Source organism: Chaetodon trifascialis, chromosome 2 (genome assembly GCF_039877785.1).
Source record: "Chaetodon trifascialis isolate fChaTrf1 chromosome 2, fChaTrf1.hap1, whole genome shotgun sequence".
In the NCBI taxonomy this organism is placed as follows: Eukaryota; Metazoa; Chordata; class Actinopteri; order Chaetodontiformes; family Chaetodontidae; genus Chaetodon; species Chaetodon trifascialis.
The window spans coordinates 18,136,417-18,159,519 of record NC_092057.1 but is presented as its reverse complement, the minus strand read 5'-3'; the positions used below and the strand labels follow the sequence as shown (position 1 = coordinate 18,159,519).

The 23,103-nt window shown below is 41.6% G+C and overlaps 1 protein-coding gene across 2 annotated transcripts in view; it reads left to right on the top strand.

Moving 5' to 3' along the window:
• Positions 1-4,117: 4,117 nt before the first annotated feature.
• Positions 4,118-23,103, top strand: part of LOC139339361 (myosin-9-like) — a 28,073-nt gene continuing 9,087 nt past the window's right edge. The window contains exons 1-26 of one of the 2 annotated variants that reach the window (XM_070974944.1): positions 4,118-4,317; positions 8,839-9,029; positions 9,179-9,319; positions 9,453-9,609; positions 10,060-10,087; positions 10,375-10,468; positions 11,051-11,071; positions 12,442-12,534; positions 12,859-12,919; positions 14,928-15,029; positions 15,338-15,481; positions 16,376-16,471; positions 16,624-16,700; positions 16,869-17,063; positions 18,118-18,291; positions 18,496-18,669; positions 18,775-18,889; positions 19,336-19,526; positions 19,948-20,069; positions 20,457-20,526; positions 20,658-20,818; positions 20,945-21,053; positions 21,745-21,876; positions 22,033-22,239; positions 22,340-22,477; positions 22,618-22,741. In XM_070974944.1, the coding sequence (XP_070831045.1) occupies positions 8,844-9,029; positions 9,179-9,319; positions 9,453-9,609; positions 10,060-10,087; positions 10,375-10,468; positions 11,051-11,071; positions 12,442-12,534; positions 12,859-12,919; positions 14,928-15,029; positions 15,338-15,481; positions 16,376-16,471; positions 16,624-16,700; positions 16,869-17,063; positions 18,118-18,291; positions 18,496-18,669; positions 18,775-18,889; positions 19,336-19,526; positions 19,948-20,069; positions 20,457-20,526; positions 20,658-20,818; positions 20,945-21,053; positions 21,745-21,876; positions 22,033-22,239; positions 22,340-22,477; positions 22,618-22,741 (3,112 nt within the window). In that variant the 5' untranslated portion in view covers positions 4,118-4,317; positions 8,839-8,843. The remainder of the gene's footprint in view (positions 4,318-8,838; positions 9,030-9,178; positions 9,320-9,452; positions 9,610-10,059; positions 10,088-10,374; positions 10,469-11,050; positions 11,072-12,441; positions 12,535-12,858; positions 12,920-14,927; positions 15,030-15,337; positions 15,482-16,375; positions 16,472-16,623; positions 16,701-16,868; positions 17,064-18,117; positions 18,292-18,495; positions 18,670-18,774; positions 18,890-19,335; positions 19,527-19,947; positions 20,070-20,456; positions 20,527-20,657; positions 20,819-20,944; positions 21,054-21,744; positions 21,877-22,032; positions 22,240-22,339; positions 22,478-22,617; positions 22,742-23,103) is intronic. The other variant, XM_070974952.1, reaches the window with a different exon arrangement.

Sequence of the window (23,103 nt, the reverse complement as noted above, 5' to 3'; positions counted from 1 at the left end):
TAAAGTCACAGCATTTGTTTTATCAATCATAGATCTGTGACACAGAGCAAGAAAAATTATTCTACAGTGTATTTTTTTCACTGATATTTATTTATTGGTCATATGTATTTTTTTTTTTGGTTTGTTTATTTTTTGGTTTGTTTTTATGTGTATTGCTTTTTTGTGGAGGGCAAACAGGACACAAGGTAGAGGAGTAGTCTCTCATTGGCATTTTACCATCGTGTACAGAAAGCAGAATATTGTATTCAGCCATCACACTAACGTACAGCCTATGAAATATTAGATTACTGGGTTAAAATAGAAACATACAGCACAGTAAGGAACAATGTTTCTGGGTTTACTGTGGCTGCCTGACTTACTGACATCCATTATTTTGTTTGCTGTTTACCCTCTCAGAAGGCACCAACAAACAGACTGCTCATGGGTTAAAGCTGAGTAACCACAGCATGGTGTATTTGAACTCTAGTGCTTTGCTAATAACTCACAGCGAAAGCTCGTCATGTTTGAAACTTGGATGGTTTTTATCAGTAAGTACTGAATGCCAGCTGCAAAGCAGACTAGATATTTTTGTTTTAAGTATTAGGTGTTTCAGCTGATGATAACTACTATGATAGTGGACTGATTGGCCTGTTATTAACCTGCACTCCCCGTTAGCAAGGTGGGACACGCCTGCATTGAATTATCATTGAGGTTCATTGTTTGGTTTTTCTGAATGCAGTCCTCAGTCTAGATTGCATGACTTTGCTAGTTTGCAGGGTGGGGGGGGGAGGATCGACTTCAGTCACCGCTGTTGCAGTTCAAAGGCTTCTTGTATGTACGACGCCATGGATTTATTGTCTTGATAGTTGTATCAATCGACACAGCTTTACCGCCCCTTCCTTTAATTTTTATTTGTTTGTTTGTTTTTGGCTGTATTTTTACCCCCCCCCCCCCCCCCCCAGTCTCATTTCAAACAGAATAAATGCCATTATATTGTGAATACCTCAGGATTTTTTTGGAGAAAAAAAATAATAAAACACTTAAAAATCAAATAAATAAATAAATAAAAACTCATAAAAAGTTGATGTGTCATGGTGACGTTTTTTTTCTTCTCTATTTGGGTTAAGAAAGCGCCACCAGAGCCACCGAAGATGTTGAACTCATTTTACTGCTCCACGCTGCAATAAACTGAACGTCATGTAAAATTCCATATTGTCAGACTTTCAAAATGAATTTCATATTATTGTATTCATATACAAATGGTTGGAATAACTAAAAGTGCTAACAATGCAGCTCAAAAATACTGTGGACACACTTCAGCTTGTATTTGCCACTTTTGTCCACAGAGGGGTGCACTATTTTAGTACTCTTAGTTTTTTATCCCGGGATACATGATTTCAGGTTGGTTGATCAGTATCAAATAATCCTCCAAGTATTTCTGTGGGGTAGCAGTGTGATCAGTCTGGATGGATGGCCTTGTGTTTGTGAGTGCAAGTCACTCAACTTCTGCCCAGCTCATTCGTCTAAAATAACTCTGACAACAGTAAGGGTCAAATCTGCCCATTAACTGCCAAACCCAGGTGGGCCGATGTGTTCAGACACATCAGAATAGGCTTCTATGCAGATGTCCTATCTGCACTTTCCCCTGCAGTGAAATTTACCACAATTACCTGCAAGATGTGACATGACTTGACACGACTGCTCCGAGTTGAAATCTTACACAACAGCACACGAAGCATGTTTTAGCTGTATTAACTAACTAACTAACACTTTTTTTCTGGTTTAGGTGTCAAGGTACAAACACCCACAGTTGGTGTGTGTACTTTGCAGAAAGAAACTATGATCTTCAAGCCATTATGAGGTGTGTGAGACCGTTTCCCTGTCCTGAAGTCAGCTGCCTTAAATATGAAGTGATGTAACAACAGACTGTACCCTGTGGCTGTAAAAATGCACCAAGAGGATGACGACTGGGTGAAAAAGCACAATCAGATGCTTAACCGCCCTCCAAGGTGACATATATTTTCACAGTATGCACAATAAAACACCATAATACAGTGCACAAACAGTGTACAATGGATTTGTAGAATAGTAGCAAAAACCTTCTTCACTATTAAGTGTTACTGCTGAGGTGAGAGTCTCGTTAATACCAAGTTTCCTCTTTCTGTTCCTTAACTGAGTCTATCTTTTTGTGACAAAGGAATAGAAACACATAGCAGCAGTTTCATACTAACTTTTGTTCTTTATGTATTTATTTGATGACTTGCTTTAAAGCTGCTTTCAGAAGGGATCTTCATCCAGACAGACTTGGGTCAAAGTTTGTTTATATCCTTTCCAACATCACCTGATCTGTTACCTCTCTGAAACAAGCCACTGCGTTAGAACTATGTGTATTACACTTTTATTTTATTGCCTACAGCGAAACCCATTCATAAAACAGTGTACACACCTTATTATGCTAACAGTATGCGTGCGTGCGTGCGTGCGTGCGTGCGTGCGTGCGTGCGTGTCCGTCCTTGCTCTGCATCATTCATGCAGAGACATGCCGTCCTACATTTATCAGCCCATCTTTGATGTGTGACAGATATGAAACAACAGGAGGACTGGGGCTCGGGGTAATGACTGGCTTTTGAAAAGAAACTTTACACCGCAGCAAAAACACAATAGTCCACGCCTCCCTCCACCTCTCTGCTCTGAAGCCTTCACTCTTTCTGGAAATCTTTTTCTTTCTCTGGCTCCTCTCTCTGACCATATATGGTATGAAATTAAACCAAAAGCTCATTGGCGGATGGGAGACAAAGTGCAGGTAGACTTTTCCCCTGGTTTGGGATATGTTGTGGTAATACACTAAGATCATGTCTTTTTCTTTGTTTGGAACCATTTATATTTTGTTGTCAATCAGTTCGTTGTTAATATGTTTTTACAAACAAAACGAGATAACAAGCAAAGAGCCATACTGCACCATATTTACATGCACTGACACCAGACCCATTGACTTGTCACTGAAAGAACATACTCTGTATAACAGCCTTATGCGTTGCTTTGCCTTCTTTACATTTGTGTCCTCTGTCCACATCCAGTTATGAGTTTTCTGTCATGTTTCCACCTTGGACACATCAGCAGTGCCACACCCCTGCTCCTGTTTCATGTACACACACACACACGCGCGCGCGCGCGCACACACACACACACACACACACACACACACACACACACACACACACACACACAATATACAACACTATCTGACCAGATGCTCCCATCATACAACACATAATAATAATCTCAAGATATAAGCACCTTACCTACTTTACACCTCTGTATGTATGTGAGGCTCCTTTTCAAAATCTTTGAGAATGACTGTACTGTGGCTTATTTTCCCATTTTTATTTATTTAATACTGACAAAACGTATATCAGTGGGCAAAGTCTTTTTGGAAAGACAAAAGTGCACATTCTGTTCACACTGAATCTCCAGATGTATCTGAAAGTAAAAAAAATATGAAAATAAGAAACAAGGGCTACATGCTATGCGCAGATATTTATTCAGACTAGTTGCAACTAACTAACTAATTGTTTGTTGTTTTGTTTTTTATTAACAAATCTGTTTATTTTTACAATTAACCAATTAGTCATTTAGTTTGAACAGTGTCAGAGATGAGTTTTCAAAGGCTTGTTTTGTCCAATCAGAACTCCAAAATCTTATCTATACTGCTGTCCGTCTACAGTCTGTTTTCATGGGCTTCATCTTACTTAAGGGAAGGTAATAGAGAGCCTGGTCCATCATGTACAATAATTAACCCTGTGCTGCCTTCAGGACACGCAAGACATCCAAGAAGGCATGGGAACACTTCCTGGGTGATGCTCGAGCCAAATAAATGTAATCATTAAATCATTACAAATGTTAATCTGCGCTTCCCTGTGATTTTTAAAGTGGCATGTGAGCCAGGAAAACAACGCATCTCCCTGTAAAGGACTACTTTTTTATGCAGAAGCACTTGCGGCAACAACTAACCCAAATTCCCCTTTTCCATTTTTTACGTGGAGCTATTGAATGCAGCACAGACCGCGGGGGAGGGGCGGGGCGTTCAATTTACCTGCGAAAACTAAAAGAGGGCGGATTACAAGCGCGGAGCGTCCTCCCTCACCGTGGCACTGCCGAGCAGCTGGACCGCATGACAGAGTTGAGAGACACGACTGAAGACGAGAGACAGAGACGAGGCTCCCACCTCCGCAGCTGCTTGTTTGTGGACAGAAAGTGTCGCCGAGGACTCCGCTGCTGCAAACACGGACACGGGAAGACGAACCGAGCTCACCTACAGTGCCTGCAGCTGAAAACCAGGTGTGTCCTCGTTTGTTTTCTGCAGGTACAGAGAGCTGGGTGGCGTTAACGGTGTCTCCATCAGGTGGGGGTTTTATGGGCTGGTGCACACTTAAAACTTGAGAGTTTGGACTAATAGTTGAAGAAAGACGAGTAGAAATCAATTGGGTTTGCTGAAGTTGGGAAATACGTGCAATATTTCCCAACATCAGCAAACCCAATCCGGCCAGGTGTTCTCATCAGCAGACACAGAGGAGCCCTTTTAAACCCGCACGTGCTTTTTTTTTTTTTTTTAATCACTGGATTGTTTGTAAGTATTGACGTAAGTATTGATTTATTCACATTAGTTGATTGAATCTTCCAATGGGACTTTGTGCCGAGGCTGTTTGATAAACATGACAGCTGAAAGGCCATGAAGTCACATCTCTTTATGAGGCACCAGTACAACCAGTAACACCAACCTATACTGAACATGTCATGTTTTGGTTACCTTTTATGGACACGACTTAAATCTTTTGGGACAGGCTGCATGTTTCCTTTATTTACCAGGAAATAATAGTTTGGATGACACCAAGAGCATAAAAGGGCAGGAAAAACAGATCCAGTGGTCTGAAAATGTGTTTTCATCTTCACTGTTCAGCTTAGTTCTGTTATGTTTGCACCCTGCAGTGTGGTCTGTCTGTCTGTCTGTCTGTCTGTCTGTCTGTCTGGTAGTTTGCGCGAGAGGAACTTTTTTCCTTTTCATAAAACAAACACACCCTGCTGCTGCGTGTCTACCCTCAGGATACAAAATTGACGTGCGATCACAAAGGAGGAATTGGCTCTGTGGTAGTAGTTCTAGTTCTGTCTGGCCTGAATTTCAACAGGAGCTTTTAAAGATTATTTCAGCTGAGGTAAATTTCCACTCATGACTTGTGAGAATAACTTACTGATCAAAATCTAGTCTTCCTCTTTTTGTTAGGCCCGGAAATGAAACAGCGCTGCCACATCTGAAGCCACAATTCTTTCGGTGCCCTCTCGTCACCTTTTTTAATATGAAGTCAGCTACAGAATTTATTAATTTGTGGATGATTTTTCCCCCCTTTATTCCCACATTTCACATCTTTAACAAGCATACAGCGCAGCTGTCTAACCTGTCCGCCTCCACTCCAAAACCCAAATATTTAAGAGATGAAACATCTTCTCGTTTGCTGAACTCAGACTAATCCTGAATGTCAGTACCACAACATTGCTGACATCAGTCCTTGTTCCTCCGGCCTTGTGTCAGAAGCCGGGCTGCAGATGGCAGAGCTCGTGCCCTCTGTGTTAGGTAAGAGCCATGGAGGCCTGGATAAAATGGGGGATTGACTGGCAGCCAAGAACAGGAGATGCTGTTGAAAATGTGCACGATAAGACCAAAGAACACAAGAGACACGGATTAACCAGGTCTGTGCAGACAATAGGAATGCATCTGCAGCCAGACCTGAAAGCTTGTAAGGTTGGTGAGGTTAACAAGGTGAGGGGATCTGGAGGGATTCTGCTTCCACTTCCACTGCTTGAACTTCACTCACAGCCAGACAGCCAGACTCTGAGACTTTATTTTCATCCTAACCTCAGCAGTTTCGCTGAGTCGTTTTTGCTCTGGATTTGAATGATGAGATCGAGATGAGAGGACGTGAGGACTGAAGTAGTTCATCTTGTCATTTTGAACCACAGAGTGTCAAAATGTGTGGAGCAGAGTTTAAGCAACTTCCTGAGGAAGTTGGCTCATGGAGGGCTTTAACAGTGAGGCCACACACATGCAAGTGTCACAAGTTTTCTGTGTGGGCTCTTGTTAAATGATTTTGTGATGATACATCCACGCCCTTGTATGTTCACTATGAATATGTGATGCTCTTATAGCTGCCTCTCACCTCTGGGAATGCTAAAGGATTCAGGATTTTAGTGGCACAACCAGAAGAAATGTTGCTGTGTTCCTCTTCCTCCCCCACTGATCTTCAAGAGTCTGAGCACATAATGAACTTAAGAGGGACACAGATGACACCTTGTGCACAGATCCCTTTATCCCTCGCTCTATAAACACACACAAACACACACTCTATGTCTTTATCTCTCTCCACCCACACACACACACACACACACACACACACACACACACACACACACACACACACACACACACACACACACACACACACTGTTTTTTCATCATACATACTCAACCTGAGAGAAGGCAGCTGCTCTACAAACATGCAATCATTTATGTGAGTGTAGAAATGACAATGCCTTGCTTGGTTTTACTTGAATTTATTTCTTTTTTCTTCTTTAAGAATTTTTTTTAGGGATTTTTTCCTTTTCCAAACTGAGGGTCTAAGGATCGACAATGTCGGATGATGTACAGACTGTAAAACACTGAGGCAACCATTTGACTTGTATATAAATCCTTGGTTATTACTGAAGAGAGATGATATTCTTGTGTAAGAAGTAAACTAATGTGTGAACATTATTGCCACCTATGCAGCAGTCGATGCCGACTTATGTTTTAGGCTCCTAATTTAGCTTTTAAATGCCATAAGAACATTTTTATCTGTTCATATTCATTTTCATGTGTATTCTTTTTAATTATCCAGTTTATTAGAGCAGTTTTTATAGTCACATGCCTTTAGTGTTTATTGTAAGTCTCTTGTTGTTCCCCAAACTGCAAGAGAAGTCTGAAATAAGAGGATAAAAAACAAAAAAACAAAAACAAAACTAAATTCAGCTTCATTAAAATGTGAGGAGCCCCTTGAGTTAACACATCTCAAGGATATTATCCCATCAATGATACATAGCTAAAAGTGTGGATGAAAGCAGAATCCAGCTGATGGATTTGAGCTTTTGTGAGGGTGTTCTCATGGTTTCTGATGAGGCCCTGAGTCTTTCTCCAGGGTGTGGTTGGAGAATAATGACGCCTCTCTCTCTGCCCAGACTTGCTCCCGACATTCCTTCCTGCCTCTCTGCCTGCAAAGCATCCCTCCACCGACCTTTCACCAGGACTTTTACATAACTGGCACCACCAGATGCTTTAAATGCACAGAGCCAGCTTCGCCGTCCTCAAGCAGAATGATATGTAATAGCTGCACATTAATTACCTGTGGCGGAAATTGCGGCCCTAAAGAGAGGGCTGTGGTCAATGAGGAGTGGGAGAAGGAGTTGGGAATTTGTGGAATTCTGTGTAATGAGCTTGTGAGGAAGGAATGTGGGTCGGACAGGGAATAAAGGATGGAGTCGTACTGTAGAGCTCAGGTAAAAACAGGCTAATTGTTTTGTCAGTGTTGAGCCTCAGGTCATGAAGACACAGGCAAGGGTTGAAATTCAGCGTGTTTGGCCTTCATCTGATTTTTCCTCATCATAAAGCAGCATTTGCATTGTTAAGGCTACAGTGAGTTTTTTCCACATCTGTGCATTCGGAAGAGCTTTTGTGTGCACTTTGGTTTTTAGGTCATCGAGTAAAGATGTTGCAGGCTCGTAATAATACAGTGGAACAACATGAAACGACAGCTGTTGAGGCGATAATGTGCCCGGACTTGTTCTGTGGTTCCTGTTAACTTCTGCCTGCACATTACGTTTCATCACCGTGAAGAGTTTAGTTTGTCAACATGTGCGAGTTCATGTCACTCTTCAGGCTGATATTTATGTGAGAAGTGTGAGGCACATGTCTGAGCTCAAATACAGCCTCAGCAAACATACTTAATATCACGCATGATGAGTGACAGGTGTAGTCGCAAGCAGTGCTAACAGAGGCTGCTGGAGTCAAATTTCAAGACATGCAAACGGGACTTCTCGTCTCAATGAAATGTGTTCATAATGTCCTGCATGTAAATGGAGGATGGGCAAAATGTTCTCAGCATATTGCAGATCAGAACACCAGCAGCAACACACAACACAGCAACTTAATAACTCCACCAGGGCTGCAGAGGCCTCTAAATGTTAGTTGGCTTAATTCTTTTAAAGATAGTTTTGTGGCCTGTTTGCCTTCATTTGTTGTGAGAGCTGAGAAATGACAGGAAATGAGGAAAGAGACGAGTTATGACATGCAACAGAACTGGAGTTGAGTCATTGCGATTGCAGCTCTTGTGGGTTTATCACAACCTAATTTATGGGATTGAGTGTTTGAATTTGGTAAAGAGTAACTTGAATGTGTTGCTGTGAAGTGGTGTAATGAATGTTGTATAAAGATTGCAAAATGTGAATCAGAAATGGACCAGACATTCTCTCATTCACATCAAAATCTAAAACGTCTACATGCTGAGGCTATCTGCACTAAACCAACAGTTATCTTTCTTCACCCATGACCCAAAACCCCCTCTAAGTTGAAAGACTGCTTTAGATCCTGTCAAAGAAATAAGTGGAGACTTTCCCACCAGAGATATTTATAATTTTCACAAAAGTGATATTTAAACCAGGACTGTTGTATTGATTGCATTGCAGTGCAGAGGAGTTCAGATTTCTCCTATTTGAAAGGTCAGGCTGCTCAAAATGGCTTCACCCGTGTTTAAAATGTTCTCTTGCTCCACCATAAAGCTACCATGTCAGACGCAGACAAGTTCCTATATGGGGACCGCAGTGGGGTGAACAACCCCCTGGCCCAGGCCGACTGGGCCACCAAGAAGCTGGTGTGGATCCCCTCTGAGAAGCTGGGCTTCGAGTCCGGCTCCGTCAAGGAGGAGCATGGAGAGGAGTGTGTGGTGGAGCTGACGGACTCTGGCAAGAAGGTAAAAGTTGGCGCTAAGAGTTGAATGAAGTCATTGAACAGACAAGTCAGTCAGCATTTTCATCTGATTGATGCATTTCTGATTATCTTAAAAATAATATGTATACATAATATAATCTAATATTTAATATTTTGCTCTGTTAATCTCAGGTGAAGGTAAACAAGGATGACATTCAGAAGATGAACCCACCCAAGTTCAACAAGGTGGAGGACATGGCGGAGCTCACCTGCCTGAATGAGGCCTCTGTGCTGCACAACCTCAAGGAGAGATATTACTCTGGACTCATCTATGTGAGTATGAGTGGATACAGGAGTTTATGTACTGGCACCATAATCAGATAGTTTGTTTTAATTATTTGTTGTGTGCAACTCGTGACTAGTTGCACTAAAACTCTTTGACAGTAATTATCTTCTATGTTACCAGACGTACTCTGGTCTCTTTTGTGTGGTGGTCAACCCATACAAGTACCTGCCCATCTACTCGGAGGAGATAGTGAACATGTACAAGGGCAAGAAGAGGCATGAGATGCCCCCTCACATCTACGCCATCACGGACACGGCCTACAGGAGCATGATGCAGGGTACCACACTTACCTATTTGTGAAGTAAAACGGCGCATTTAGCAGCTTTAGACATTATTTTTGCAATGTATATATACATTACATAGATTACAAGCGAGTAGACACTACATACACACAGTTACAGGGCAGCAACTAATGATTACGAGTGAATGAAAAGTAATTTTGACTGAATAATGTCAATCACTGACAAACAAATCTTCAAACAAACATCGGAGCTGCTGCATCCAGATAATGTTGGCATGTTTGCTTCATAGATCGCTGATATATTGTTGGTGATTAATTTGCTTTCAATCAGTGAATTGATTATTCAGTCAATCATTGCAACCCTGAATGGCTTACACACAAACTGCAGAGTTAAATAATCACATGCTGCATTATTCTCACTTTGTGTCTGTTATGGCAATTTTCTTTTCCCCTGATGGACATTTGTCCTCTCTGTCTTCCTGTCAGATCGTGAGGACCAGTCCATCCTCTGCACGTAGGTTCCTCTTCTCTTGGCATCTTCGCAACAACTTTTTAGTGGTCAGACTTTCTTTGCATAGATTCATACAGACTGTGTCTGTTGTTTGTAGGATCAAGCTTGAATCTTGTTTGTTATTGACTTAAGTCAAAATCAGTTGCCGTTCTGGAACTTTCGAAACCTTGTCCTTATTGTTGTGTGATGTGTTGCCTTCAGTGCCTGCCGTGATGCTCAGTATACTGACCCCTCTGATTGATGCATATTATGTGTCTAAATTGTTCGGTTTGCTGTGTCTTTTTCTGAAGAGGGGAGTCAGGAGCGGGGAAAACAGAAAACACCAAGAAAGTCATTCAGTATCTTGCCCACGTTGCCTCATCTTTCAAGTCCAAGAAAGACCAGGTCAGTGAAAACTGTTCTTTTTAAGTCTCTGTTTTCATCCTGATTCTTTCTTGACGTTTTTTTCTCCCAAAAGACCATATTGGACACCCCCTTGTATTTTTTCTGTCTTCCGATGTTTTTTGCTCTTTCCATGTTGGTCCATCTCTATAATGTAGCCTGCTTGAACTGAATGTGCTGTGTGGCGACTACTTCACATTCTTCTTTTCAGGCCCCGACGTGCCCGACTTACCTCTCAGTGGTGACTTCAAGTGATGCTGAACGCGTGTGTGTGTGTGTGTGTGTGTGTGTGTGTGTGTGTGTGTGTGTGTGTGTGTGTGTGTGTGTGTGTGTGTGTGTGTGTGTGTGTGTGTGTGTGTGTGTGTGTGTGTGTGTGTGTGTGTGTGTGTGTGTGTGTGTGTGTGTGTGTGTGTGTGTGTGTGTGTGTGTGTGTGTGTGTCCTTATTCCTGATATGCAGGGTGTTTCACATGTCTTTACATGAAATGTTCTTACATCTTCAGATGACACTATATTTTTCTGTCATTATATGTGTTTAAGTTAGTATCAGATGTGTTGAACTCTCTCCTTTTTCACCTGTTCTCCAGGGCAGTGCAGTTTTGTCACATGTGAGTTCATCCCTCTGACTCCATACGCATGGTGTCTGACTCTACTAACAAGAAACATTTTATCGTCTTTGTCTGGACTCTTAAGGAAATGATTAAACACTAAGCAAAGTATATAAATAGTTGTTCAGTTTGAGAAATATGCTTATTCTGTATGTCTGTATGTTAAATATAAAGCTGAAGCCAGCAGCTAGCTATCTTAACTTAGAATAAAGAGTGGAAACAGGGAAACTGCTAGCCTGGCTCTGTCTAAAGCAATAAAATTTGCCCACTAACACATGAAGTCTCATTTGTACAAAACCAAAAAGTGTAAGAAATAGTCCCCCACCCCTAACTGATGTTAAATCACAACATGACATTTTCACATTGACTGGTAATTTTTCCCTGTTTCCAGTCGTTATGCTAAGCTAAGCAATGGTAACTGCCTTCTAGCTTTAGCTTCACATTAGCATACATATATGAAAGTGGTATTGATAAGACTCTCAGAAAGCAAGCAAATTAACAGAGTTCCCCAAAATGTCAAATTACCCTTTGAAAAACAAAGGAAACCTTAAATAAATGAACAAATTAAACAAAACAACTTAAACAGTAAAAAGAGTTAGGCACTGCTCCAACTTTTTGATAAGAGTTGAATAGTTTCTCTGAAATATAAAAACAAGTTTTCCATGCACAGTTAAGAGTCTGATGAGGGTTCAGAGGATAAAGAAATGCATCTGCTCAACAGTTACTTACCTTGTGGCAGTGAACTGCCCAGCAACACAGCCGAGCACCTGAGCAGTAACCTTATCTGAGGTTGGCTCAAATGAAAACACACCTTGCTGTTTTGTGCCTGTAGTTTCAAAAGCTGTATTAGGTGACACAATCCCACTCCACCCAGCAGCTATTTTTTCCCCCCCAATCTGGTCAGTCTTGATTTTTTTTTCCATTGTTGTGCAGTCGTATGTAGCTTGTTTGGAGTGTCACAGAGCACTCCTGCATTTCCTTTGGGGCGTCTTGGCTAACCGGCCTGTATGCTTCTGCGTTTTCTTGTTTGTGCCTGCATGGACAGACATGGTCTCACAGGGGTTTTGTGCTTGAGTGGGCTTGCTGTGCTGCTGGAATGTGTGTTGGAATGTGCAGGATTCGGTATATGTGTGTGCATGTGCGTGTGTGGTTGATTGGGCAATGATAACATCCCCTGAGGTGATTCTTTTAAATACGCAGCCTGAATTCACAATACGCTGAACGAGTTATTGCACGTTTTTACTAATGAAAGATCTGCAGCAAGAAAGAAAATGCATGATTTAACGTTGTGCTAGCTTGACTAATGTCCACTTTAGAGTCGTGATAAAGTGTTATTGCAGATTGCTCTGATACTTTGTCCACTCTGTCAGGGAGAGCTGGAGAAACAGCTGCTGCAGGCAAACCCCATCCTGGAGGCCTTCGGCAATGCAAAGACTGTCAAGAATGACAACTCCTCAAGATTTGTAAGAATGCCTTGAAGCCTTTGATTTGAACTTTGTTTTTCTAATAAGCACCAATCAAAATACAGGTGGAATCAACACCATGAGTTATGAAGGATGAGTTTAACACACCGTCCCACCCACTTCAAACCAGTAAGAAGCGTGCAGACACAAACATCACTCATGTAAAATGACAAACTGTGGCAGATTGAGTGCATCTATTGGATCCCAGAGCTCATAGTGAGAAGCTGGTTGAGAAAATAGGTTTTCAGGGCCTGTTTAATATGTTTAACCTTAAAAAGTTTTAGCGCTGCCTTTCAAAGATATTTGATTTGTTTTCTCTTGCAGGGGAAATTCATCAGGATCAACTTTGATGTCAATGGATACATTGTTGGAGCCAACATTGAAACTTGCATCCTTTTTAGAACATGCTTATTACTTTCTATATTCTTCTGTCTGAGATGAATTAAGGTGACCAAGAATGAGCTTCATCCAAAACAACTGAGCAAGGGTGACATAGGGTGCATATTGTAATACTGCCTCGTGTTTGCTGTCAGTTTCTCATTATTTGATTCAGCAAATTTGTTTACAGAACAAGTACCATGTGACGTTCATACAGTGGGGAAAAGAAGTATTTGACCCCTTGCTGATTTTGCAGGTTTGCTCACTTAAAAAGAGTGCAACGGTCTATAATTCTAATGATAGGTTCATTTTAACAGTGAGAGACAGAATATCACCACAAAAAGTGGAATAAGACATTGTATGCATTTTAGGAATTTATTTGCATATTTTTGGTCAAAAATAAGTATTTGACCCACTGGACAAACAGCATGTTAATATTTTGTAGAAGTGCCATTATTGGCCAGCACAGATGTCAAACGGTTTTTATAGTTGGTGACAATGTTTGTGAACATTTCGGCAGGGATGTTGGCCCACTCCTCCCTGCAGACAGCCTCCAAATCATTCAGGTTCCGAGGCTGTCGCCTGGCAACCCAAATTTTAAGCTCCCTCCAAAGATTTTCAATTGGATTCAGGTCTGGAGACCGGCTAGGCCACTTCAGAACCTGGATGTGCTTCTTCTTCAGCCACTCTTTTGTTGCTTTGGCGGTGTGCTTAGAGTCGTTGTCGTGCTGAAACACCCATCCTCGACCCATCTTCAGCTCTCTCACTGAGGGAAGGAGGTGTTGGTCCAGAATTCCACAGTACATGGCCCCGTCCATCCTCCCCTCAATGCAATGGAGTTGTCCTGTCCCCTTGGCTGAAAAGCACCCCCAAAGCATGATGTTGCCACCACCATGCTTGACAGTGGGGATGGTGTTCTTTGGGTTGTACTCTGTGTTCTTTGCCCTCTGAACTCGGCGAGTTTAGTTGAGCCCAAAACGTTCTATTTTGGTCTCACCAGACCACATCACCTTCTTCCAGGCCTCTTCTGAGTCGTCCAGGTGGTCAATGGCAAACTTCAGGCGGGCCTGTACATGTGCCTTCTTGAGCAAGGGGACCTTGCATGCGCTGCAGGATTTCAATCCATGACAGCATAGTGTGTTACCAACCGTTTCTTTTGTAACTGTGGTCCCAGCTGCCTTCAGTTTATTAACCAGTTCCCCCCTTGTGGTTCTGGGATGATTCCTCACCGTTCGCATGATCAGGGACACTCCATGAGGCGAGATCTTGTGTGGAGGCCCAGACCGAGGGAGGTTGGCAGTGGTGTGGTGCTTCTTCCATTTCCATCTTTTCTCTCCAAGTTGCTTTCTGATTCTCTTGTGGCCCATCCCAGCCTTGTGCAGGTCAACAGTCTTGTCCCTGATGTCCTTAGACAGCTCTTTGGTCTTGCCCATGGTGGAGATGTTGGAATCTGGTTGTTTGGGTTTGGACAGGTGTCTTCTATACAGGTAATGAGGTGAGGCAGATGCATTTGATGTAAATAATTAGTTGGGATTTGGGGTGTGTCTTAAAGAAAGACTAACTTGCTTGTGGGAGCCAGAATACTTGCTGTTTGGTAGGGGGTCAAATACTTATTTTTCCTCATCAGATGTTTATCAATTTCTAAAAATTCATATGATGTGATTTTCTGGAATTTTTTTTGGGATTCCGTCTCTCACTGTTAGAAGGTACATATGATTAAAATTATAGCTTGTTACATTCTTTGTAAGTGGGCAAACCTGCAAAATCAGCAAGGGGTCAAATACTTATTTCCCCCACTGTATCAGCTGACCTATTACAAGTATTAAAACTAGTTTTTGTCACTTGGCCACAAGGTTGGGTAAGAATGCAGGTTCAAGTGCAACATAAAGCCCCTTAAGTTTCAGTTTTGGTGCAGTTAATCTCGTTCCCATCACCAGCCTCACTTCTGCACTACATTTTAAAGATGCTGTTGTCCCTCTGCATTTGCTTTTGCTTGTCCTTGACTGAAATGACACAAGATCTGCTGGAGAAGTCTCGGGCCATCCGTCAAGCTAAAGACGAGAGGAGCTTCCACATCTTCTACTACATGCTGTCTGGGGCAGGAGACAAGCTGCGCTGTAAGACATTTTATGACGATGTGAAAGCATCAAGCTGGGCTCTGTGAATGAAGGTTGCAGAAAGTAGCAAAATAAATGTGGTTTATTGTTAGCTGAACATGACTCGTAGTGCAAGAGCAAAGACATTAATTAAATAACATGGGAAGTAGCTGATATAGTCCATTTATATTTGAAACTGAGCTTGTCATTTCTCAGTTCACTTATTAACAACACAATAGTGTGAAAGTTACAGAGTGTAGCAGGTCCATCTCACTTTAACAAATAAAAATGGTTCTATTAATAATTATCTCCTCTTTTTCTCTATTCAGCTGAGTTGTGTCTGGAGGATTACAGCAAGTACCGTTTCCTGTCCAATGGAAACATGACAATTCCTGGCCAGCAGGACAAGGACATGTTCACTGAGACCATGGACGCCTTTCAGATCATGAGCATCCCAGAGGAGGAAAGAATTGGTACCAATCATCAAATTTTTGTTTACTTGTTTGGAGTTATGATTAATTATTTATTTTCCTTATCAATTAAAAGGTTCCATGTGGAGTTTTTGACCTCTTCTAGTGCTATGAACCTGGGTTTCCAGGAGTGGATCCCTGTTTTGTTTGTCTCATCCATCATGAGACACACAGTCCTGCCTGTGGTGTCACACTGTTTTACTGATCAACAGGTGGCAGCAACGTGCTGAGGTGTGCAGTAATGTGCTGGCAAAAGAACCAAAGAACAAGAGTGCTAGCTAGTAAACATGGATGTAAATGCAGGATTTGAAATACTTAAAAAAATCAGCTTTGCAGATGTTTTATGATGATGGATATATACCCAACAAATGTGTTAAGGATCAACGCAATGAATATAAGCATGACTTTTGTTTGTTTACAAGAAAACCCCAGAGGGCCCCTTTATTCTGCAGAGTATCTTCTCTACCAGTTGATTTTAAAATGCCTGTTATAAGTTTCCACAGAGTCCAAAACCCAAACATATTCAGTCAGGCAAAAAGAATATATGACAAAGAAAAGCATCCTGATGTCAAATGTGAGGTGGAACCAGCCAAGTTTTGCTCATCAAATTGACCAATTGATTAATCGACGAATTGTTGTTGCTTATTTATAAATATGGATGTATTTAATTCTATTGAAATGGTATTTGTTTTGAACAACTTGAGTGACATTCCTGATGGAGGAAAAATATTATTTGTTTTTTTTTAAGTGTCTGGCCTTACTGAGTCAGTTTTCCATGGTGTTTTTATTATTTTTATTACAGTAAGCTTATCAAACCTGTGGTGTGGTGGCACCTGTTTTTCATCATTTCATTCTTTCCTCTGCAGCACACAGTGACCTCTTCTGTTTGTTTTTCAGGTCTGTTGAAGGTGGTGTCAGCTGTGCTGCAGTTGGGAAACATGACCTTCAAGAAAGAACGTCACTCAGACCAGGCCTCCATGCCTGATGACACTGGTACACACATACATACACACCATCATCATTATCATCATCATCATCATCATTACTTCCTCTGCACCTTTTGTCTGTCTCAGTCCATTTACTCAAACCTTCCCAATCCATCCAACTTCACATCCTCCAACATCACCCCCATGTTTCACCCCCAGCTGCCCAGAAGGTGTGTCACCTGCTGGGTGTCAATGTGACTGACTTCACACGAGCCATCCTGTCCCCCAGAATCAAGGTCTGCATCTCGATCAGTACATGAAAGCTTCTTGATGTTCAATAAAAGAACATATTTGTTTTTTTGTTTTTTGTTTTTTTTTTTAAATCAACATTTTGTCACTGAGCTGTTTTCTATGCAATGATGATTTTGTACCACAGGATGACATTCGAGTATTTCTTTTTGCAGGTTGGTAGGGACTATGTCCAGAAAGCCCAGACCCAGGAGCAGGCTGAGTTTGCAGTTGAGGCTCTGGCCAAAGCCTCTTATGAGAGGATGTTCCGCTGGCTGGTGTTGAGGATCAATAAAGCCCTGGACAAGACCAAGAGACAGGGAGCCTCCTTCATTGGCATCCTTGATATCGCTGGATTTGAGATCTTTGAGGTGAGGCGTTCAAGGTTCGACAGATTGACAGCTGTGCATCATAACGCTGACGGGGCTCTGTTTGATCAGCCATTCTGTATGTTTGCATCAAAAACACAAGAGCCTGTTTCATGCTGCATCCTATAGATTGGTGTCGAATTTCAACCAGTATAGCAGATGCAGGCTCAATTCACAACCAGAAGTGAAAACATGTTGCCAAGCTCCTCATAGAAATAAATAGAAAACAAAATCCAGTGGGACCACACATGAATAGGAGCTCCAATCACAACAAAAAAACAAACAAACAAACAAAAAACTCTAACTTTCCATAGATATGGAGGAGGGGGTTTGAGGAAAACTAGCAGAGCAGCTGCCCGTTGGGTCGCTTATCCAGAAGAGAGGGCCATCAAAAGTGTCGCAATAGGAATTTGGACAGGCATTCAGTTTTTACACTTGTGCAGCAGGAAGGCAGTGTGAGGGAGTGTAGCTCAATGACAAAGGAGCTGTTTACCTGACAACTTGCTGGTTTCACAAAAATAAACTTGACCATGGTTTAGATCTGACTAATAGACTTCAGACGGATGTCTGAATTCATGCATTGTACAAATGTGCAAACTTGTCTTGTTTGTGACCATCTTAAAGTTTCCCTGTGGAGTTTCTGACCTCTAGTAATGCTTTGCTTTCTTGTGAATACAGAATATTGTATACATTGCTGTAATATTATTTTGACTTAATATATTTCAGATTATTAAGTATATGGTTATGTATACTTATAAATGCTCTACACTAATTTTATGCCTGCAGCTGATTATTTTCATTATCAATTAATAAATCGTTTTGTTTCTAAAATATCTTCATTTTCCAAAGCGCAAGCTGACATTGAAATCCCTTGTATGATCGGACTGACAGTCGGACTGACAGTTAGCAAACTGAATAACCCAAAGATATTCAGTTTACTAACATGGAAAACAAAGAGAATCACCAAATATTGACATTTGAGGAGTTGGAAGAAATGACAACTGGTTACACTAAAAGTTCAAGTTTTTCTGTCGGTTTCTCTGATTCTCCCCTGCAGCTGAACTCGTTTGAGCAGCTGTGTATCAACTACACCAATGAGAAGCTGCAGCAGCTCTTCAACCACACCATGTTCATCCTGGAGCAGGAGGAGTACCAGAGGGAGGGCATTGAGTGGAGCTTCATCGACTTTGGCCTCGACCTGCAGCCCTGCATCGACCTCATTGAGAAACCTGTGAGACGTCTCCCATTCCTGCTCAAAACTCATACAAATAACACTGACAACGTCTGTTTTAAGCTAGAGGGACACAAGCCTCCGCAGAAGTTGCTACTCGTATCTCTGTTGTGTAATACATGAGGCACATAACTGCACATGGATTATCAAATCAGTCAGGATTCCTTTGACCTGCAGACTGACATGTGTTTTCATTCATCTCAGGCTGGTCCTCCAGGCATCCTGGCTCTGCTGGATGAAGAGTGCTGGTTCCCCAAAGCCACAGACAAGAGCTTTGTGGAGAAGGTGGTTCAGGAGCAGGGAACACACCCCAAGTTCCAGAAACCGAAGAAACTCAAAGATGATGCTGATTTCTGCATTATGCATTATGCTGGAAAGGTCATTGAGAGTCATTGACATGAACATACTGAACATGTACATTTCCAGTTAAGATTTAACTTAAGTCAGCAACATAAATGTAAATGTAGCTCTCCTCCGATGTAGGTGGACTATAAAGCAGACGAGTGGCTGATGAAAAACATGGATCCTCTGAATGAGTGTGTGGCCACTTTGCTCAACCAGTCTACAGACAAATTTGCTGCTGATCTGTGGAGAGACAGTAAGTGGTGCAGCTGAACGAGTTCATCTTTCTGTACACTGTCGCCCGATGAAGGTCCATGACTTAAACACTGGAAACCATCAAACAAACATGCGGGAATTCACCAGTATCTTCTGCCTGCTTTTATTTTTTACACACTTGTCTACCAAGTGTGCATTATACAACATTATTTTTAAATTTGTCACCTTACAGTAACCCTCAATGACTTGCCAGTGAAAATGTAAATGCTGAAATCAGCAAACAGAATCACACAGTATTTGTAAGTTCAAGGCCTTCTGCTGTTTTGTCAGAGTTTCAGTCGGGATAGCAGGACTATTTGTTTTCTACTTGTAAAAGATGTGACATATGAACATGTTTTTGTTATGAGAAATGATGAAAGATTCAGTGTCAGTGTTGTAGAACACACTAACAAAATTGTTTGTTCCACCTTCTCCGTGTCCTCACAGTGGACCGTATTGTTGGCCTGGACAAGGTGGCAGGAATGTCGGACTCCATGCACGGTGCGTTTAAAACCCGTAAGGGCATGTTCCGCACTGTTGGCCAGCTATACAAGGAGCAGCTGGGTAACCTCATGGCCACACTCAGGAACACCAACCCGAACTTTGTCCGCTGCATCATTCCCAACCACGAGAAGAAGGTACAGATCAAAAAACCACTCTTGGCATTGTAGCTGTTGCAGAAATTATAGTGAGTATACTAATGTACACTGGCATATTAGTGTCAGTCTTCCACACAAATGTAACCATAACAAAGAAGAAAAGAATGAGATGTCCATGAGCCTTGAGTGCTTTCAGCCACGCAAACAAGTGTTCAGCTTCACTTTATGTGGGGAGTTTGAGTTTAAGTTTATTTATAGAGCCCAAACTCACACATTTGTACAACATATGACACCTTCTAATAATAATAATAATAATAATAATAATAATAATAATAATAATAATAATAATAATAATAATAATAATAATAATAATAATTGGATTATACATTATTGCACAAAAAAGAAAGTGAACACATAAATGGCTCTTTAATGGTGCTTTATATATTTGTTTCTTCCTCAGTCCGGTAAACTGGAGCCACACCTGGTTCTGGACCAGCTGAGGTGCAATGGAGTCCTAGAGGGGATTCGTATCTGCAGACAGGGCTTCCCCAATCGCATTGTCTTCCAGGAGTTCAGACAGAGGTAACAAACGGAAGATGTATCTGCAAACTTGTCAACTTCTTTATGTTTTTTTTTTCCCCAATGCATCTTTAGAAAGAGACTTGGATACATAAACAAACCCGAAAACTTTTTTTTCCCGCCCTTTCCCTTGTTATCCCCCTCTCAACTGATCATCCTCCCACTAGAGTATTTTCAGAGAGTTCTTAGGCGAGACAGACATGAAAGAGAATAATGGATTATACCAAAACAGAGATCATTCAAAGAAAGACAGTGAATGTGCTAATGACTAAAAAAGGAAGTCATGGAGTAAAAAGAGTGTCAGTTTCAATTCTGCAAACTGCTGCCTGTAATTAAACATTTACAAGAATGAGTCAAACTACTTGAGTAATTTGCTCATCTGTGTCTCAGGTATGAAATCCTCACTCCAAATGCCATCCCAAAGGGCTTCATGGACGGCAAGCAAGCCTGTGTGCTCATGGTAAGAACAATGAATCTGGTAAAGAAGTAAGCCATTCATCAAAAGAAGAAGAAGAAGAAGAAAAGATTCATTCTTCTCCATTTCAAGCTGTTGAATTTGTCACTGAGTCGCTTTCGTCTTCTTCACATCAGATCAAAGCTCTGGAACTGGACTCAAACCTGTACCGCATCGGTCAAAGTAAAGTGTTCTTCAGGGCTGGAGTCCTGGCCCACCTGGAGGAGGAGAGAGACATGAAGATCACTGACGTGATCATCAGCTTCCAGGCCTGGTGCAGAGGATATGTGGCCCGCAAGTATGACGGATGATCAGAGAATATTTTATCAAGCGACATGTTTAGTGCAAATGAATAAATGCAACAGACACATCTAGACAAAATGGCAGATATGTTATTCACTTTATTTTCTTTCTTTTATTCCAGAGCCTTTGCGAAGAGACAGCAGCAGCTGACAGCCATGAAAGTCATCCAGAGGAACTGTGCCGCTTACCTTAAACTCAGGAACTGGCAGTGGTGGAGGCTTTTCACCAAGGTAAGACTTTTGGAAGTTAAAGTTTCCTTTTCAGTGTGCAGATAAAGCTTTGGACAACTCAGTAACAGGAGTAACCAGCAGCAGCTGAACTATGCCAGTGCCATGGTTATTATTTATTACTATCAAAATACTGTGTATTAATAGTAGTCAGACGAATAAGATTGATTGATTTAAACATAAACAAAATGGTAGCTAGCTGCTGGGATTGAGCTAAATGGGCTGTCTGATGTGCAATAAACAACACATTAATGCTAATCTTCATTATTTTCCAAAAACTGAAAAAAGGTCCTTTTTAATAACCAAACGCATATAGATAATGAAACTATTAGCTGCTCAATCAGGTATGTGTAAAGGCTAATACATGTTTTAAGTTAAAGGCTAAATTATTTTATCTGAATGTCGGGTTTACTCCGTTATTCTAGTGCCAGAAGCTGCGGCCACTGGTGTGATGTGCATGCCAGTTTTTTTTTTTTTTTTAATTACTCAAGACAGTTTGGTAGCGCTCCAAAATTTTAAACTACATGCAGCACAGCAAATTTTCAATATTTATGGGTCACCAGGTTAAGAATCAGGTCAAATCGAGTACATGTCAAGTTGCAAGTCAAGTCTCAATGGGGCAACTGTAGAGCACTCACCTTTTACTGTGGCACTGCTGTAATGTTTTTTTTTTTTTTTCTTTTTTTTCTTCTAGGTGAAGCCTCTGCTGCAAGTGACTCGGCAGGAGGAGGAAATGCTGGCCAAGGAGGAGGAGTTGGTCAAGGTGAAGGAGAGACAACTGCAGGCTGAGGAGCAGATCAAAGAGTTTGAGTTCAAGCAGCAACAGGTAGGAGTCTCCATAACACTAAAGTAAGCTCAAGCTCTGGCCAGTCTTAAAATGGACGCATTTATTTGTAGATCAACAGCAGGCATTCATTAGCGTGACTGCAGCAGCATGTGGAATTAATAACATCATGACAAGTTTTTGACTCCCCTCTGCTAGCTGAATGCTGAGAAGTTAGCTCTTCAAGAGCAGCTGCAGGCAGAGACGGAGCTGTGTGCAGAGGCTGAGGAGATGAGAGCCCGCCTGGCCACCAGGAAGCAGGAGCTGGAGGAGATCCTGCATGACCTGGAGTCTCGTCTGGAGGAGGAGGAAGAGAGGGTCTCCCACATGCATACAGAGAGAAAAAAGATGCAGCAGAACATCACAGTCAGTAAAGTCCTGTGGGATACAGAATGTCAGATATGATGGAAAATGGCAACAAATGAAAATGCATGAACATTGCAAATTGTTTATGTTGTTCATCCAGGATCTGGAGCAGCAGCTGGATGAGGAGGAAGCAGCCAGACAGAAGCTTCAGATGGAAAAGGTCACCATGGAGGCCAATCTGAAGAAGCTAGATGAGGAGGTCATGGTGCTGGACGACCAGAACAGCAAGTTAATCAAGGTCTCTTGCAATGTGTTCATTTAGCCCTGTGGTCCAAGTCCAAATGGGACAGCAAGTCATTTAGTTTCTTGGGTTTTTTAACCTCAGGAGAAAAAACAGTTCTTTATTTTCTTGTTTGTTTGTTATTTTTGTAACCACAGGAGAAGAAACAAATGGAGGAACGGATCTCAGAGTTCACCACCAACTTGGCTGAGGAGGAAGAGAAGTCCAAAAGTTTGCAGAAACTCAAGAATAAACACGAAGCCATGATCACAGATTTGGAGGGCAAGTATTTGTTTTTTACATGATTGTGGTGTTTTGTTTTGGATTTGTTTCCCACTGAATCATCTGCAAGTGTGTTTCATAATTTTTTTCATCAACCTCTCCCTGCCTTAGTGACATGAACATGATCTGTAAGATATATTAATTTAATATATTAGAGACACTATAAAAGTGTAGAGCAAATGAGGGTAAAATAAACACAGTACAAGATGTTTTGTGATTTTGTCTGTATGTGCGCCTAACTAAAGCCACGCTCTCTTTGACGGATCAATCTTGGAGCTGGAATGCAGACAAACAGTGCGACCTTCAGCCGCTGTGTTCAGAGGCAGCCTATAGTCACCGTTTTGCAGATGTCATGCTATAAA